Source organism: Pimephales promelas, chromosome 11, assembly GCF_988280905.1.
Source record: "Pimephales promelas chromosome 11, fPimPro1.hap1.1, whole genome shotgun sequence".
Taxonomy (NCBI): Eukaryota; Metazoa; Chordata; class Actinopteri; order Cypriniformes; family Leuciscidae; genus Pimephales; species Pimephales promelas.
In genome coordinates this window covers 19,549,936-19,569,583 of record NC_142779.1, presented here as the reverse complement: position 1 = coordinate 19,569,583, position 19,648 = coordinate 19,549,936, and the positions used below count along the sequence as shown (strand labels likewise).

The following is a 19,648-nucleotide window of genomic DNA, read 5'->3' as shown; positions in this document are numbered from 1 at the left end:
AATGGCAACCATTTGAGCCTTTGAATTGGTTCCTGAGAAAAAAAGAGAGAATCAGAGCCCCGGCCAAGTGAAGCGCTGCTAAAAGCCAGGGCTTGGCTGCCAGTCACTGAGCGAAACTGAGGCTAAGCTAGCCGAAACTGCTGGAGCAGGAAAAGCAGTGTGCTCGGAGCTACAGTGTGTGTGTAAATGTGATACATGGCATATTTTGAACAAGATAGAATCCTGATAGGTGTTGCCATGCCAGGTCATCCCGGTCCAGTGTTTACAATGAGGTTTAACAGCACCCACAAAAGAGGTGATTGGTCTCCCTGGTTTTGTGCAGTTGTAAACACAACCACACAAAGACACGACACAACCTTAGGAATCACAGTAGTTCCGAGGGCTATTAGACGCTTGTTGGATTGCTTCAGAATACCGTTTTATAACACGGCTGTAAAAAAAGTCAATGCTGAAAAACGCTTGTTCTGGATTGGATCTAGTTTTGATGGCCGTCTTGACTTACAGATACAGTCATGTGAACAGCTTCTCACATTCGTAGTAAAAATCACAGCATGCAGCCCTGTTTTTTTTTTTTTTTGGCTTCATATCGTTGAGGCATGAGCATGTTCTCCTCCTCTAGATGCTTCATTTAGCACTCCTTTCACCCTCTGTATTTTCAATCACCTAACTTTTGTGGAAACGATCAATGCTGGCCTTGTTACCTTGCCAGGAAACTTCCATCTTATAATTCCATGAAGTTTAAGCGACTGTTGGAGATGTTTGACCTGCATGGGTTCAGCCTTCCAGCTCAACAATAAACCTACTGTACTTTGTTAGTTGTTTTAACATTATTATATATTATTAGCATAGTATTTATTACAATTTTGATAGGGTTTTTATTATTATATTTTCACTTTTCATTCTAGTATCAAGTACGTTTTGTGTAAGTTATTTTTTTTATTTCAGTTTCAGTTGTAGTAATTTGTGTTCCTCAATTTAAACTTAGTGCATTTTTTAGGTGAAGTTTTGATTTAATATTTTTAATTTTTAAAATAGTTCTAGCTGCTACTGTAATCTGACTAAAACTCTACTATACCAATCTCAAGGACTGGTATCATCCGATTTGTACTGGTTTTGTAGTCCAGGCTAAACCCAGAGATAAACCCAGATTATATTACCACTGTACGATGCTCAGTTGTCTTTATGACAGACGCTTAAGCAGGTTTGGGAACATTGTGGGTATGTAAGCTGGATTTAAGGGTCTAGCGCTGGGAATTAGCTTAGCACTGAATCATTTGTAAAGCTATACCTGCAGCCTACTATTCAGCTCCTGTAGCAAACACGCATTAGTCACAAAGAAACACCTTTATTTCCTCTCTCTGTTTGCCACTGTTAACGTACAGTCAAGGAGGCGTGCAGATGAAAACCTTGTAATATGTTATGCTTTTCTGAAAGTTAACAAAGAAGGTAAGGTGATTTGCATCTGAATAGACCACCGTTAAAAGAAGCCAATTGGAATCCCATTTGATAATGTTTGATTGTGTCATTGCCAACAAGGTGGCGAGCGAGTCCGATTAGCTTTCAATTTATCTGACTATGGCGCGAAACAATTCAGTCCTGCAAAAGCACAACGCCTGACAACCCTCATCTCAATTAACTCGCCAAAAGACCAAAGGTGTGCATGAGAAAGCCAGCTAAACTATTTCAGAAAATGCAGACTCTTGTTTTTTTTTTGTTTATAGGCAATTGTAGAGCTGCCACCCACAACAAAAGGCTCGATTAATCACGGAGCGAGCTGTTCAGATGCCGTGGATTAAACTTTGTTGGGCTCCAGGATATTGGATGTGATAATTTCCAATCTTGTTTGCACACGTGAAAGCAGCATTAGACAACACTGTCACTCACCCTGCTCCTCTCTGGCATCGTCTTCTTTCTTATGTTCGTCATTATCTGCGAGAGACAGGAGAGAGAAAATGGAGGTCAAAAGCTGCGACGGCAAGCCTGACATGATCAAAAAAGCAGCCCGGAGAGCCTGCATTTCCGTGGGCTCATCCCTATTAGCGGCGTAACGAGAATTTAGCAAAGCACGAATACAATACGTTTATTTACAGAGATGCCCTCTTTGCGAGACCTCAGAACAGAGCTGAAAAGGAAACAGGCAGAACAAGCATTGATTTTTACATTAAATCCAAGGTTTCTCTAAGGATAGAAAATATGTGGTTTGTTGAGTCCCCCAGGCAGTTAGTTGTAATGAAAGCTGAGCAGAGACAAGGCGAGAGCTCGCAGTCTGTTTGATCTGGATTGATGTATTATTTGAGTTCAGGCTGCTATCAAACGCTCATCTGTGGAAAGACAATCGTGCTGTTTGATATGATCCAAGCAGCAATTAAATTCAGCATTTGGTGGAGAGCCGAGATTGTTTCAGTTGAGGTTGAAGGCTCAATGTCTACAGCAGTGGTTCCCAACTGGTTTTGCACAGGACATGACCCATCGCGGTAGTAAAAAAGTTCTATTCTACAAAACTAGAAAACAAAAACCTCCTTAAAGGGACACTTCACTCATTTGCATTAAGCTTTGTATCTTTAGAAACCCAGTCATATTTTTGAATGGTCATGGTTTATTCCCTTATTTCCCCCTGAGATGGGAGAAATAAGGATTTAAGTGTTTTACTTCCTGCTAATTATGACATAAAAATCGTCATTTTGCGTCATAATAAGCAGGAAGTCACATTTCATTGAAAAGTGTAGAGACTACTAACTTAGCTCATTATTATTTAAGGGTGTGGAACCCACTCACCCTACAGGCCTATTACAGGTCATTGGATGGGACTTCACTAGCAGAAACTGAAATCAATATCAGCCATCTTGTTTGGAAGCTAAGCTAACAAGTGCTGTGGAGATAGGAAGTTATGACAATGACGGAAGAAACTAAACATGATATGGAAATTCTGCTGCTCGAATCCAATGTCCGTGGCTATCTTTACGAGTCGCAGTATAGTGAAGAGGGGCTGAGGCTGATGGAGGAACAGGAGGCGGCTGCCTGTCGCGGTCGAGGAGCCCGGACTGGCTCAAGCTGAGGCGGACTGCTGGTGCCCGTGCTCTCGCTGTGAGCTACGGACAGATATAGTCCGTCTGCTGAAGAGAATTTCAACAATGGCAATTTCTCCTGGACGGAATCTCTGAATCAGACGAGCACACGGACGTTTGTGTTGTGATGTGAACATCATAGTTTCGCCTGACTGAACGTCCAGGTATCATGCAGTAATTCACCATATAGAAATAAATACAAACGAGCAGTAATTCACTAATGAGTTTGCCAATGTAACGTTAACAGGGTTTGTTGCTGTGGGAAGTAGGAGGCGGGAATTGGCGAACTTTTAAACATTTTAATAGTTAAATGAACAAAAACAAAACGAAAGTATAAGCCAGCAGTCCCTCATTGTCTACACACAACAGAAACAAAGCACAACATAAAATCAGGCCTGATTCTCTATCTGCCATTTATGCTTCTGCTCCTCCATGAGAGATACGAGACCTGTCGGTGCATCTCTGTCTTTCATTATCACTCGCGCCATCCTCTCGCACTGCTCTCACGTCCCTCGTCCTGCTCGCCACAGCCAACTAACTAGAAATTTTGTGTGAAATGAATTTCAAACTCAGCTAACGTTAGCCTTGTTGACGAAAGAATGATTTCTCTGATGTGTGCGCAGTTCCGGATTTGTGGGAGTGGTTTGCGGAGCTGTGCAATGTCGTGCATTGTGGGAGTTGTTGTCTTACATACAAATGCGCCCCTCGGTTATTTTCTGTCTTTCAAATTTAAAAATTCTTTTATATTTCGAGTCGACTACATATATGATCCACTTTCAATAAAGATTAATGTTGAAATGGGTGAAATGCTCCTTTAATACTACCACAACACTAGAATAATACAGAAAATTGATCATTTTGATCATTTTGTTAATGCAGAAAGAACAGCAGATGTGGGATCTGTTATTAAATTATTATCTATTAAACATCTGCATACTCTTGTGGTCCATAGCTCTTTCAACGACAATGCGAAAAAAGACCAGAGACTCACTTTTGACTCCTGACCAATTCATCGAGAACCACTGATCTGTGTGATTTGACCTGACTGTAGGTACAAATACCTGTATTTCAGCCATATGTCAGCTAAATATGCAGGGATCAGCATTCCTCCAGTGCTCAGCTCTCTTTTATTCTCTCCTCTCTCATTTTCTCCTGTAACAGGTCCACTGTTCTCTTTAACTCTGTTTTTTTTTCTTTTTCTTTGCATCTATTCTTTTTTTACACTCCCACATTAGGGTTCTTGCCAAAAAAAGTCAATACCGGTATGTTCCCTAAATTTTGACTCTCTCTTTTTCAGCATGATTTCCCTTTCTCTTCTCAAATAATGCCAAATCTATTGGACCTGAAGCCTGGTGCCTGCAGCCAAGGCTGTTCCATGCCTGGTTACAGCTTGTTAGCCATCCCTGACGACTGCTAGCCATTACCAGAAACCAAACAGGTTCCAATTCATACACTGGTAACCCATAATTCGATCTATTCTCAGACTCCTTCTAGAAAACTAAATGTTTAAAAGAAACCCTAGTTAAAACAGAAGTTTTTTTTTTTTTTTTTTATAAAGTCACCATAAAATGAAAAATGCGGTGTTGTTACACTGTGGGTGCAACCACAGAATCTGAAAATGTCCAAATTTCAATCTTAACCGTTCTATTTCATCAGAAACGATCTTAAAACAGGGCTTTAAGAGTAAAATACCGAACTTATCCTTTAAATAAGTAGAATGGTTTGTGAATGGCAAATCACTGTGACATCAAAAACAGCTTTTTTTTTTATTTAATTTCCAGGCATCATCAGCATGTCATCTTCAGACAGGCACTTGGTCACACACAGGAAAACACATTCACACACTCACACATCCAGCCTCTAGCAAAAGCTCCTGCTTTGATAAAACACTCCTGTCATTTGTTCACGAGAAAAAAAGACTGTCAAATCTCCCTCAGTGAGGTGGGGCCATGTTTCTCCCTTTGTTAACACAGAGAACAGAAAACAGAAAAAAACAGAAAATGCATTTACTGTATATGTGGAAGAGAGGGGAAAAATAGTGACATCATAACATGCTGAGTCATTCTGGACAGGGAGCAAAACCCTTTGGACAACCTTCAACAAAGAATAACTGCCCTCTGTGCATAAATGCTGCCAGATGATTATTCAGTTTCAGTATGAAAGTGCTGTAAATGTAATGCACTGCTGTGCTTTTCTATGATTTTTTACACATGAATTTATGCTAAATGCGAAAAGCAAGATATCATCAGACAAATATCTTCAAAAATGGAGGTATAAAAGCAGAACGTTTTCATGAAAGTCAGACAGACAGATGAAACAAATGTTGCAGTGATTATGTGAGCTAAAACAATAGATGTCTAAATGATCAGGAAATAAACAAGACACATGTAAGCCAGCTAAGCAGAGACTTGAATTCCACTGACCAGATGGACCGCACACACACACAAACGTACATCCACTGTCTCTGCTCCTTGAGGAGAGCCAGACATGGGCCCCTGGGGGCCAGAGAGTGTGCTGGTACATGCTGCCTTTCAATCTGCTCATGTCTGAAAGCATTTTAATCAGTTGCAGCACCTCCCAAACCAATCAATTACTTTAATCAATCAATTAGAGCACTGGGGTGCGACGAAAACCATTTTTTTTTTTCAATTGGATTAAAATTCCTGGCTGAAAATAATAATAATAATAATAATTGAGAGGATGTAATGCTTCATATCCAGCACAAAATGAAACCTTTTATAAAAAAATAAAAAAAACAACAACCCTAAAGTAATTTAAAATGCTTGTCATATTCATGAAAAGAAGCATGTTAAAGATGTTACGATCAAATTTCCACAAAAACTGAAAATATTCAGCCACTACATCGACATTATATTGCCGTGTGAGAGAAGCTGTGTACTTAATGGTTCCATCTCTTGAAAATAACACACAGCTAAATCACTGCTAGCTCCTCGCCACTGGTGTAATGGCTGTATTCCTAGCTGTGTAAAGCTCCTCACATGGTGGCACTTCAAAAAAAATCCCATGGTGTGTTTGATGATATTAATGCACCGTAACACACTCAACGTTTGTTCCCTGGAGACTGAGGACGTTGCGTGCGCAGCCTTCATTTTCAACTCTTCCGGGGGTCCGGGAGGCCCCGTCGACTTACGGCGGACGAACATCGTCTCGCCGCAAACACCCGGCTTTACAAATGATAGGCGTTCTGAGAGTAACACTGGGAGAGGAAAGCCTCCATTAAAGATAGCAGGGGGGAGCAGTCGTTTGAGAACAGGCCATAGAAACACCATGTAAATATGGATGTGGCTGGTGAACCAAGAGTGAGTGAGAGAATGAGATTGAGAGTGAAAGAGAGAGAGACAGAGCTTCATTTCCTGACTGAATGTAATGATATCTGATTTTTTTTTTTTAAAGTTACATTTCGACAACAAAAATTCTGTCTCTCTTAATCTATCCATCTATTTATCACTTATTTTGCAGTTTATTTTATTTTATAATATTCTATATCTGCTCCATTGACCCACTTCATTGAAACACAATCATATCCCGTCTTGTCATATAATAAAACACAGAGATGGCACACCGTCTCAAAGCTCTTTCACACATCTGATTCATCCTCATTCTATGACAAATTCATTCTTCATGGTCCCTTCACTGACTCAAAGATGACTGAGTAACAGGACAGCAGTCAGTGATTTGCGCTGTACTCGCTTACATAAGTGTTGGATTCTATTTATTATACAACAGTTCGTTCTAGTTCTTAATTCTAATTGGCTGAGAGCCTTTTCCAGTGATTATGTGAGAATGGCCGACGAACAAAACACCATCATTTTTAAATTACTACTGTTGTTGTGGAACAGAATGTAGAGAATTTTAAGAATTTAGGTGAGAATGTAGTTATTTAGACCTCAAATATGCAAACGTATATATAAACATAGTTCCTATTTGATCATTTGTTGAGCTTCAGGCCTCACGTACACACCGAGAACAGTTTCATCTCGACCAGTCCTTCGGGAATTGGCTGCTGGTTCTTATGTAGATAGTGTTTACTGCTTAAACATGAGGTATCACTTCAAATTGCCAATCTTTGATCTATTACTCATTCCAGAGCAAATCTTTTAAGCTAAGGGCAAAGTTAAGTTTCATAATTTTATGTTTTTATTAAACTGAAATCCTCTACTACAACTAACGCTGCTTTTATACTTTTGACTGAACTGTTTTCTTTCTTTATTTCTATAGTACAAATTTCTTATAATTTTATAATGGCTAATGTTGTTTATTTAAAGATTATTTTTCAATAAATACTATTTTATATAAATAACATGCATATTTGGTGTTGATAAGGGCCCGTTAGTGATTGTGATTTCATGAGTCAGTAGCAAATACTTTCATATTGAAAAGGACTGAAACAAGGTTGTAAACAATAAAACGCAACTTACAAATGCATTGACTAGCGCTGTCATGGGATATCCTCTTAAAGGGATAGTTCACCCAAAAATGAAAATAAGCCCATGATTTACCATGAAGCCATCATAGTGATCATCATTGAAACTTTATTGACTAAAATAACTAGCTTCCGGCAGACGACTGTACACAAGTCGAGAAGATGTATGTACAGTATATGACGTAGGATGTAGGAGTAGCCAACACATTCTCATCCTTTAGCATCATATAGAACGCTATATGACAAAACGGCGCTATACTACACACATGGCACCCGTTATCGTTAATATAACACGCGCTGTGATGGTTAGGTTTAGGTGTGGGGTAGGGTAGGGTAGTCTCATATTACGCGAAAGAATTTATGACGCCTTGGGTTCGCGTGAATATTAACTATAAAGGGTGCCATGTGCGTAGTATAGACCATTTTGCAAGATGTAAACAACACTGGTCCAGAAGCACTTCCTGTTTCAGTTTTTTAACACTACATAAAAGCTGGGATAAAATACAACCAACAGAACATATAAAACTGAATCAAAAAGTTAAACAAACATCTTTAAGTTGTTTTCTTTACATGTGAAATAAAGAAAACAGTTACAAACTGAAAGTGTTGTTTACATCTTGTGAAATGGTCTATAGCGCCGTTTTGTCATATAGCGTTCTATGTGACACTAAAGGATGAGAACGGGCTGGAGTAGCATAAGCTTTGACGCCCTCTCGCGGTTCCAACAAACAGGGCTAGGCAACCACTTTCTTCATTACGTTGTGCGTCAAGTTCAAGGGTTACTCTTTTGGCACAAGTCGACGGCCGCCTGCCGGAAGCTAGATATTTTAGTCGATAAAGTTTTAAATATGGATATTTTTCTTCCACGAACACATCACTTCACTTCAGAAGGCCTTTACTAACCTGCCAGAGCCATTTTCAAGCACTTTATCACAGATGGATGCGCTTTGATAGACTTCCATTGACTCCCATTATAAAGCTTGGAAGCCAGGACTTTTTAAAATATGACTCTGATTGTATTTGTCTATATAGAAGTATGTCATACACATCTAGGATGGCTTCAGGGTAAATCATGGGCTAATTTTCCTTTTTGGGTGAACTATCCCTTTAGCTGTTAAAAAGACAAAGATATTACCTCAGTGGACACATCACAAACTGATTTTGTGATTATGAAGATAAGATTGGCCTGAAGAATATCAGCTAGATGCAGGTATCACACTCCCTTAGTAAATCTCTCTCTCTCTCTCTCTCTCTCTCTCTCTCTCTCTCTCTCTCTCTCTCTCTCTCTCTCTCTCTCTCTCTCATAATAATCTACATAATATAATGATGAAGCACCTCAGTTTTCCTTGTTCATTGCAATTTCTAAAGTGACGTTTTAGAATTAGTAACAGGCTTGGGCTCAAATGTTAAACTGTAAACTTGAGATTTTAATCCTTGGCGGAGGGAAGTAGTTCTGCACAAAAGAGTGTTTTTAAAGACACTCCATTGTTGTTTCTTATTTATTTACTCATCTGTGTCGTCAAACTGTTGTAAAAAACACAATATTGCACTCGTAATCATGCATTATGGCTCTATATCAGCACAGATGTGAATGCCTACGGCGGATACTTGAGCGATATTGCACGGCTTTCAGTGTGATATTGCTTATGAATCATCTGACAGGCCTGAACCCACCAAATCCAACATAAAGGACCTCAGACTACTCTTTTGGGCGGTGATGCTCTTGAGGGAGGCGAACAGTGGGATGCTAAGGATGGGATCGCAGCTAAGCGGAGTTGACAAGGCGACTGCGCTGTCTCAGAAAACTGAGGACTTCAAAGACATTTCTCTTCTGAGCAAAAGTCTGTTTTGGAGGAGTGTGTCTGCGGTGGGAGGAGTGTTAGAGGAGTGCAGCTCGCATTGGGGATGCGAGTGTGTATGATGAACCCACCACAAAGATGCATAGAAGAGTAAAGAACACAAGCATTTCATTTTTGACCCCTAAATAGCTTCAGTGCAATTGCTTTTTAAAAAAGAAATGTAGTGAAGCTATAGTTAAACTACTATACATGAGTAGCTTGGGAAGTTATATTTTTAAAGTAACTTCCCCAACAAAACTTGTGATAAACATTAAGACCCAAACTAACTGAAGTATTGCATTATATTTGAAGAGCTCTTTTCCAAAACGCGTTAAACGACATTTTTAAAAAAAATGAGTTTGTCGTGTCATTCTGCTGCGGACAGAACCCTTTCACTGCTCTATCAACGTTTCATGCCGAATCGCTATATTTCCTTGTTTAAAATGTACTGCAAGATACAGTTTCTTCCCAAGCCGCGATAAGCACCAGCCCTGTTTTTAGCCTAAACACGATAAATCCTCAAATTCAATGAGCGCTCTACACAATCCAGCACGGCGGCACTCTGAACAGAGGTTTATTATGTTCATTCATTCCTCAAAATGAGTCCTAGTTTTCTAGTCGACTAGTAGTAGATCATTTAAGCCATTTGTATGATCAGTAATCACATATATTGATTTAATTAAACGGGAGAGAAACCATATGAGCGTTTTTAATTGCATATTCCGCATCTCAACGTATGCATAAAGCTTGCCACAAAGAACCGGCAAAAGTAATGATTATGCATTAAACATTTGAATTGTTTATTAATAAACTAGTGTTTTCTGTCAGTGTCAGCAACAAAGATAAAGTTGATGATGCTTACTCGCCATCTTCGCAGTGAACGCGCATAGAGAAACGCATACTTCAAATTATACGCAGAGAGTTGCCAATTTATTTTAGTTTTTAATTGTTTTGTTTAAAAGTAGATATTTAAAGCTTTCTGTAGCTTAGTTCTCAGGCCTGTGTGAGGCAAGCATCGCGGTGTTTCGGTTCATATTATGAGACGCGCTCCGGTTCACCTGCGCGCCTCTGTGTCCTGATTATATTGTCTGATATTTACTTCTAATGTATTAATCCAGTCAATTTGTCGATGAAACATTTATTAAAATGAAGATACAATTTATACAATTTGATCCTATCTTACTCATCTCATGCGGTTCCCTTTTCATAGCCTACGCAACATAGATGAAATAATAAAAATAAGTAATGTAATATTATTAAAAACAAATGTGAAATGTTTATTTATTTATTTTTTTTTTTAACTTATATTTAAGCGTCATGCTGCTCCGCTTTGCTCACATGTTATGTAGCCTGTGTGTGTGTGTGTGCATGTGCTGGAGGGGTGCCCATCCCTTTTTTGAATATCATTATCATATATTGATCATTTTTAATAATTCATTTTTTTCATGCATATGTTGAAATTGGTATTAATAATTTGTTTTTTTCATGCATGTGTTGAAATTGGTACTATTTGTTTGAGGTTTATTTCGATTTATAGCGTTTTGGGAAAAAATAAAATTAACTTTTAAATTATCATTAACAATATTGTTGTTTGATTTAATAATTATTGTTCAAAATGTTCAGACTGAACCAATAAAACATTTAAACAGGATAATTTGAATATTCACAAAATGTGTGGGTCTAGGTAAAAAATGTAGTTTTCCTGAAAACTATTGAAATGGATTTATAGCGTTTTGGAAAAGAGCTCTTCATTTTACAATTGATGGGACAAGATGGAGAAAATCTAAGAGATAAAATCAAGAGTGAGAATCAGAGGAGGTCGGGCTATAGGAAAGAGGAATGCGAGTTCAGTAATGTCAAGAATGATGAAATTTCATTCAAGTTGATATGTCTAAGATTGTAAAGATAAAAGCACAGAGCCTGATGTCATCAGAAAGAAGCAGTGTGATTGGATGACAGATGTGAGTGATAACCCCCACACAAAAACTGAGCATAGTAACAGAAAGGAAAATGAATAAAGGAATGTAGAAAACATTCAGAGACATCAACAGATGTAGTGCAAGTCTCATTCCGAAAAATACTCTCACATTCGTCTCTTTGTCCGATCATTACTTTAAATACAAACAATTAATACAAGCATGGTAAAGAAATAAGGGGGGGTTCAGAAGCATTATTAGCAGTGATTCTTGCCTAAGCATATTAAAGGCACAGTTTGTACATTTCGTCGCTAGAGGTTACTTATTCAAAACAATGACAAAGGCGTATCTTGATGATGCCGTGAATGAGAGTGGAATCATGGGAGTTGTCATCTTCACCTCCACAGCCGATGAAAAGCAATTTGACAGGACTGTGGGAGCGGAACGAGGCCGGTGGAGTGAATGCTAGTGAGAGACACCTGTGCAACACAACAAACCGGTCTTGAGTCCCATGAGTTCCTTCTTATCTAAACTGGAACTTTGTTATTCTAGTGAAATACCCACACTACTCGTACAGGTCACTTTATTTGACAAATTAAAATTGTGGGTTAACGCAGCACAGTTTTACTTGGTCGAAACAATCACACTAAAAATACATTTGAGAGTGTTGAAAGTTATATTAACGTTACTTTACTTGCAGAACATTGCAGTAATCTAAATCGATATTAGAATATAATACTGTTATTACAAATACTGCACTTTCTAAATATGCCATGTTAGCCACGTGACAAAATAGTGTTGTCTCTGAGGCATGATACAAATATGTTACTCATGGTAAATCAAAAAAGCAATAGATTAAAACAATCAGACTAACCATGTTGAGCTATGTAACATTGATTCATTTTCTGTCGATCCAAACAGTTGTCACCTGTCTAATAAAACACATCATATATTTTATATACAGTTTGAGCGTCTTTGGTGTTGCATGTTTCTATGGAAGTAAAACAGAAAATCGAGGCTATATGACGTGACAGGCAATATTGTTGGAAACATTTGGTACAAGCGCGTTCAAGCCGTGTTCAGTGACACTGGTGACGTGTTATCAGTGCGCCAGAGCTTCGCGAGACGCACGCTGTAAACAAAATTATCTTCGCAAGCATGTCTAAGGATTTCCACACAGAGGAAGACTTGCATATTTTTGCCCATATTTATTTGAACCCGAATACACGGACGCACCAGATACACGTCAGCAGCGTCTTACGTCACTCAACGCGGATTGACAACAGAACCGGAAGACAATAAAATGCTGAATAAAAGTCGTAGTTTTTGTTATTTTTGGACCAAAATGTATTTCCGATGCTTCAAAACATTCTATATCCCACTCATGTCACATGGACTACTTTGATGATGTCTTTATTTGCTTTCTGGAAAAGGACAATATATTGTGAATCCAAAAATCTTACATATTATGCCTTTAAGATCTCTTGATAAGCACAAACCAATAAACAATATCCAGGCTTTTGGTGTAGTATTACTATTTCTTTTGCTTAACATTATATACATATATATATATATATATATATATATATATATATATATATACATTTGGAAGAAGATTTTCAGCAGTTTTTGGCCAAACAATGTAGTCAAAACAACATTGGACTACAAAAACACACAAAAAGTATTTAAAAAAAATGTACTGCACATTACAGTTTCTGTTCTTTGCTATCATCTAGAAAAATTTTCTCATTTCTGTGGCTGCTTTTTTGGGGGGTGAAAATGACAGCTAGTTGGAAGGCATACACTGATGAGACACTGTTCCATATGCAAATGCCCTGTTTGCATGTCCCGACACTATTCCTTTCTATTTGCCAGTTGTCACACACTTGTAAGGCTAAGAAAGAGATTAAAAGAACACACAAATCCTAACAGGTACACACAAACAAAAGTATTAAAAAGAATACTTGGGAAAACTGTCTCGCAAACTGACAGTACAAAATAACTTCTCTTTTGTTAAGCAAACAGAACAAAGACGATTTTCCTTCCCAGTTGTATAGATGCAAAAGCAGACGAGGGGCTTGTGTGAATACATGAGTAAGTGAGTGGGTGAGAAAGAGAGAGGGAGTAAATGTATGCGGCGTGCCAGAGAGTAGCCACAGTGCGAGATGCAAGCTTTAAAGCTCAGTTAAAACGAGCACGTCTCTTCCGCAGCTCTTGGCACATTGGTTCCCATGGTGATGATGATGATGATGATGATGAGGTGTTGGGATCGAGCTGTCAGGCCCTTGTTATTTTCGCACATTTTACAACTGCCGCTATCAGGACACCAGCAGAGCTAATTCAGTCTTATTGTCTCTCTCTCTCTCCATCTAAAAAGCACTTCAATCCTCACTCCTCAACAATTCGCCCCAATACCATCCTCATGATAATTTCGCTCTTCTGGCATGTTCTCTCCGTACCCACTCCTCCTGCGTCAATCAATATCTAATATGCCGTCAGAGAAACATGCTAATGATGTAGCTAAGAAAACACAAATGATGCTGCTTGTTTACGAGTTTACTTTAATATAGATAATAACTCCATATGCCACTCATAATGATTCTCATATTAAACACAGATACTGTCTCGGAACAAGCAATTTAAATGATGTATAAAATACAGATTAAGAGAAAGAACTACTTTGATTACATTAAACTACAATTTATCTGGTGGATTAGAGAGTCTGGTGTCAAAACAAACAAACAAAAAACTATGTTGAAATAAATTCCAGACTCATGACCATAATGACCTCTGACCCTGTAAGACCACTCTCTCTGTTTATTAATCAGTGCGTGTCTGCCTCCTCGACCCAAATTTAAATAATAAAACCAATTTGTGTGACTTTGAAACTATTAACATGACATCTCAAACTCCTTAAAAGCCCAGACTTTGTGAATTACTCTTTACATTGTAACATTACTATTTAGATGTATTTTAAAGATGTCATTTAATGGAAAACAATATGTGACATTTAAAACAGTATGTAGACATATTTTGAAAAAAAAAAATGTTTTAAAGCACTGATTCACAAGGAAAAGCTTTCAAGTAGGAAACCAATCTTTTGTGATGTCACACAAAATAAAACTACCTAAGGCAATTTATCCAAATTAAGATAAGCAATACACAAAGACTACGATTTAATTAAATATATGTACCACATGTTTCAGTTTTCAGCTTGTGTGTGCAGCATTTTTCAAATGTATTCACTTTGGAGAGCGTTTCCAAAAAGCTTTGTTTTTAAATAAATAAACATGTCATAACACCTGTCATGAACATGGAGTCTTTATGAATGTTTATGACTGTTGTCATTTAAGTTTCTTTCGTTAAATTAAACTACTTCCTGAACTTCAGCCAGCTCCTTGTTTCCTGTCTGCCATTATTGGCCAAATTGATTAATTCAGGTGTACCTGACCTCAGTAGTCATGGCAACAATAATCAGACACACCTGAATTAATCAATTTGGCCAATAATGGCAGACAGGAAACAAGGAGCTGGCTGAAGTTCAGGAAGTAGTGCAGCCATGCATAAAGCCAATTAGACCTGTTACATATTTGTGACAGGTTGACAGGTTATGATTTCTTGGTTAATGTCAAGTTGTCATAAGACATTTTTTGTCTTTGTTAATGTCAAGTTGTCATAAAAAAAGCCATTTTAAACAATGTCAACTTTGCATTAAAAGTGTCATAAGAATGACACTTAATGACAACAGCCATAAACATTCATAAAGACTCCTTAATGTTCATGACAGGTGTTGTGACAGTGTCATGTCAGTCTAATCCACACCCCTTCAAATAAAGTGTTACCCTCTAGTTTATTTGACAGTGAAATATTACTTAAGTAATAATTGTCATTTTGTTTAATTTTTTATTTAGTAATAAGAACCTTTGACTACCCATGTTTAAATACTAATTTAATATTTAAGCCATGTGGACATAAATTACAAATTTTGGGGTAAGAAATCTTGATTAACATTATAAAGACTCGCATCAATGTCACATTGTCAAGCAAACCAATAAAAACTTTACATGCATCAGAAGACTCATCCCCTATTTCCTGTACACTTCTAGCTTTCTTGCTACCCAGTAACTTTAAAAAAAAAAAAAAAAAAAAAAAAAAACGCCTGTTTGATGTCTATTCATGGCACAAAGCCATGATGCAAGTCACGTCTTTCACATGACTTGCATCATAGCTTTATCCCATGAAAAGCCATCAAACAGGTGTTTTTAAGTGGATAAATACCCTTAAGCGGGGAAAAACCCCTCATAAACTAAAAATTTATCAAATATGGTCTTTTATAACTTATGATAAATCATTTAGGACCAAAAGTAGTTTATAGTAGAGCTGGATCAAGACTTCATTTAGGTCCAAATCACAAATAAATAGCAAGTGATAGAACAAGAGAGCAAGCTCATCCTGATTGGTTGTAAACTAAAAGACTAGTGCCTCCATCATCTCATTTCTAAACACTAATACAAAGAGACGTGCCTGGGTAACCGGGACCTGGCTGATATAATTACAAATTCTCAGGTGAATTCTATCCTTCAGCAAGACCTGGAACAGGGGAAGCGTGTAAGTGTGTGTGTGTGTGAGAGAGAGACATGACAGAAACAAAACATTCAGCAAGTGGGGAAAAAGTGTTTCTTGACACTTATTATTCCACCCGGTCCACGACTCCTAGTGTGTGTACGATGGGAGGTAATGGTGGATTATATTATTCTCCCGGTGCATTCAGGATTCCTCTGTTTGTTTATGTGTGTGTGTGTGTCCATACAAATGATGAACCTCCCGGCAGCGGCTCATTTGGAAACCTCCAGGGTTTCTTGTCATGGAAGTGCAGCGAGCTTCAGGCAGAGCAAGACAGCAGGACACTTGGGAAGGTCCAAAAGGGCTCCGGTGCGGCCTGCACTCACATTATATGTTTGTTTAGCGCTCAGGGACACTGAAAAGAGGCTTCCTGGGAGAGACTTGGCCTTTAAAGAGAGAGAAACTAGACAAGTTCCCATGGAACTACTTCAGCTAGTGTAAAAAAAAAAATGGAAAGAGAGGCAAAGTGAGGGATAGGGTGAAAGTGAAACAGTCATATTGACATTGACAGAAGGCCAAAGCGTAAGTAAAAGAAAGTGAAAACCGAGGAACTGACTTCTGAAGTCCCATCACACGACACTTCATCTTTACATAAAGCAACGCCAGCACCAGAAACCACACGATCCAACCAGAAACAGGCAAGCAAAAGTGTGAGGTGGAATGTCACCGAGGAGGTGCCATCCTGCGTGACTCTGACATCTGGGGTTCGCTGTTGAGGCTCAGGATCGCTGAGGGTGTTGACAGAAGCAAAGCCTCTGCTCTACATATGGACCTCGGGGCTACAACGTTTGTGCTTCAGAGACAAGCTATCAGTACTGTGAAATACAAGCAGCCGAAGCACTCCACACCTGTTAAACTCATACGCCGGAGTATTTCATGGGACTCTCAGACAGCAGGGGGAAGCAAGATGGTCTAGCGGCCTAAAAGCTTAGTTTTAAATTGAGTTTGTGGAAACACCAAAAATCACTCAAAGGCGTCTGGTTACAAACTGAGAAGCGAATGCAATGAGCCGTGAGATGCAGACAGCAAATACACGTTCCGATGCTTTTCCTATTACTCGCCTTTCCTCTCAGTGTACATATTGTGTCTTTTATACATGTAATATTTTATGTATTCTTTAAATGTGATGCCTGTGTTGCTGTTTATTCTTTCAATTTTAAAACGATTTCTCTTACCCTGGCTTATTGTGCTAAGCCATGATTTTTTTGTTGGCGGTTTAACATTAGCCATTAGTTTGTTTTAGTAATTGACTCAACTAATGGTGAGACTGGAATACCTGTTTGAAAATTATTTAAAGGAGTAGTTCACTTTTCAAAAAAAAAAAACAAAAAAAAAACTTTTGCTGACAATTTACTCACCCCCATGTTATCCAAGATGTCCATATCTTTTTTTTTTCAGTCGAAAAGAAATTAAGGTTTTTGATGAAAACATTCCAGCATTTCTCCATATAATGCACTTCAGTGGGAATTGACTCGGAAAAATATTTGTTCATTTTGATGAATGATTTCGAACAGGAGAGTCACGAACGTGCGTCACAATACAGAGCAAGGCGAGCATTTGAGCTTATAAAACTTTTTTTTTTTTTTTAAATGATTGTTTTGCTTTATAAGAGCCTTATTCATCGTCTGGAATCGTTTAAAGCCCTTTAAACAGTTTGCAGTTTGTACTGAAAGTGTCTTTTGGACCTTGAACCGTTTGGTTCCCATTGAAGTGCATTATATGGAGAAAAATGCTGGAATGTTTTCATCAAAAACCTTAATTTCGTTTCGACTGAAGAAAGAATGACATGGACATCTTGGATGGCATTGGGGCGAGTAAATTATCAGCAAAAGTTTTTTTTTTCAAAAGTGAACTACTCCTTTAAGCAAGACATTACTTATGTCACTCCAAAATTGTAAAACTTGATATTTTTTTTCAGTGGAAACCAAAAGTAGAGATTCTGAGGACTTTGCTGGTCTCCCTTTTCCATTCAATTATAATGAATGAAGCAAATGTGGCATAAAAGCATCATGAAACAATATGTTTCAAGTCTGAAAAACAGTTGGAAATTTAAGTGATGAATTTCCTCCAGTAAGCTGCTAACCAATATAACCGGGGCTGAGTGATGATGAATGTCATGTCACATTCAAGTAGGTTTTCTGAACCAGATTTACTGAAAAGATCCAACTGAAAAGAGCAATTTATGCTTTCGAATTATTTCAAGAATGTCAAAAGCTTAAGAGACTTAACAGGATCTAATGATGTACAACACTTATATGTAAGATCAAAATCAAAAGAGTAATTTGAGTCTCTTTTGCACTGATAAGGAAAAAAGTGAGCTCGTCGCGCCGATGTGATAGCCGACCCCAGAGGGTTAATTTTAGTCTTCTTGGAAAGAGACTATTTTATGTATATGTGCGAGACCCTATATGTATTGACCCTTCGTTAAGCCCCACCCTCCCTAGTTACTGTTGCTATGCCTGTCAAGCTTTCGTGGCTGGCACATCTATTATAGTGTGGATGCACCGGTGTCAGACATTCCCAATGAGATGATTAGTAATTTTTGGCGAACATGTGAAATATCTAAGAGAGCAAGACAAAAGGGACTGCAGTATTTCATTCGAGGGATATATTCACGACATAATATGCAACCGATTAGAGAATAATTTAATAAAAAATTAAGCTAAAGCCTAACTTTATAGTCCCAGCACAATCAGCAGCCCATTCAAATGGGAAACACACAAACTGAGGAACAGCTATGCTCCTGCACAGCAGGGTATGCAAAAATAATCCTAATAATTATAAATCAAACAGCTTATCCATAAATCTTGTGGAATAAAACTAAACACCGGGAGAGCCGCGATCGGATTGGGTTAAAGTTACTTAGGAGTAGAAGGCCGTCGATTAACAAAATGCTAAAATATATATTAAAGTATGTCAGTGAGCCTCCATATTGTCTTTAATCATCTTATTTTACATTAAAATATATGTATTATGACCAAAGAACCGTCAATATTTCCAAGAAATAGGTGTTGAGAATGGGTCTCATTTGCACAATCCATAAGCACAATGCTTCAGCATGTTTGCCTCGCTCGAAAGCTTGCCGGACCTCCCGTAGTTACGGTTGATAAGACACGATTGGCCAGTGGCGGTTTTCGGGCGTGGCTTAGCGAAGGGTCAATTCATTAGTCGTAGAGCACCATCTCATGTTTGACACTTAAAATGTAGTAAACGGTAAAACAATTGAGCTACAAACTAGTGTCTTTATTACTACATTAATAAATTATAATTGCAACAGCACAATAGACCGTTTTAGCATAAAAATAAATAAATAAATTATAATAATCTTGCATTCAAGTTTAAATTGCCTACTCTTATGTTAAAACTATGGTTGAAAGATAATAAAAATGAGTCATTTCTGTGTGTCTAGTCTTTGGATCTACTTGTTTGAAGTTTTAATTCAAGGTCTCATCTGTTGGAGTAGAATTAGCATGTTGCAAAAAAAAAAAAAAAAAAAAAAGAGCTAGAAATGCTGAAACTACAGAATCCGGTATTGCAAGAATTTAATATTGCTATTCACTGCAATTAATAATAATAAAAAAGCCATCAACGTCTTCAGAATTGTAGCTTTTGTTTTGCACAGAAGAAGTGAAATCACACAAGTTTAGATGAATTAGTCCTTTACTCAGAAGAGAGTCTAACTGTGGCTATGCTAAAGGTGGGGTTGGTACATTAGCATAAAAAGATTTTGGTTATGTGGAATCCAATCCTATCCTGCTGTGC

The 19,648-nt window shown here is 38.0% G+C and overlaps 1 protein-coding gene across 4 annotated transcripts in view; it reads right to left on the bottom strand.

Annotated features, from left to right (window-relative positions):
- Nucleotides 1-19,648, bottom strand: part of macrod2 (mono-ADP ribosylhydrolase 2) — a 618,043-nt gene that overhangs the window by 42,869 nt on the left and 555,526 nt on the right. For all 4 annotated transcript variants that reach the window (XM_039653236.2, XM_089117150.1, XM_039653234.2 and 1 more), the window contains one exon: nucleotides 1,885-1,929. In XM_039653236.2, coding sequence (XP_039509170.2) covers nucleotides 1,885-1,929 — 45 coding nt within the window. The remainder of the gene's footprint in view (nucleotides 1-1,884; nucleotides 1,930-19,648) is intronic.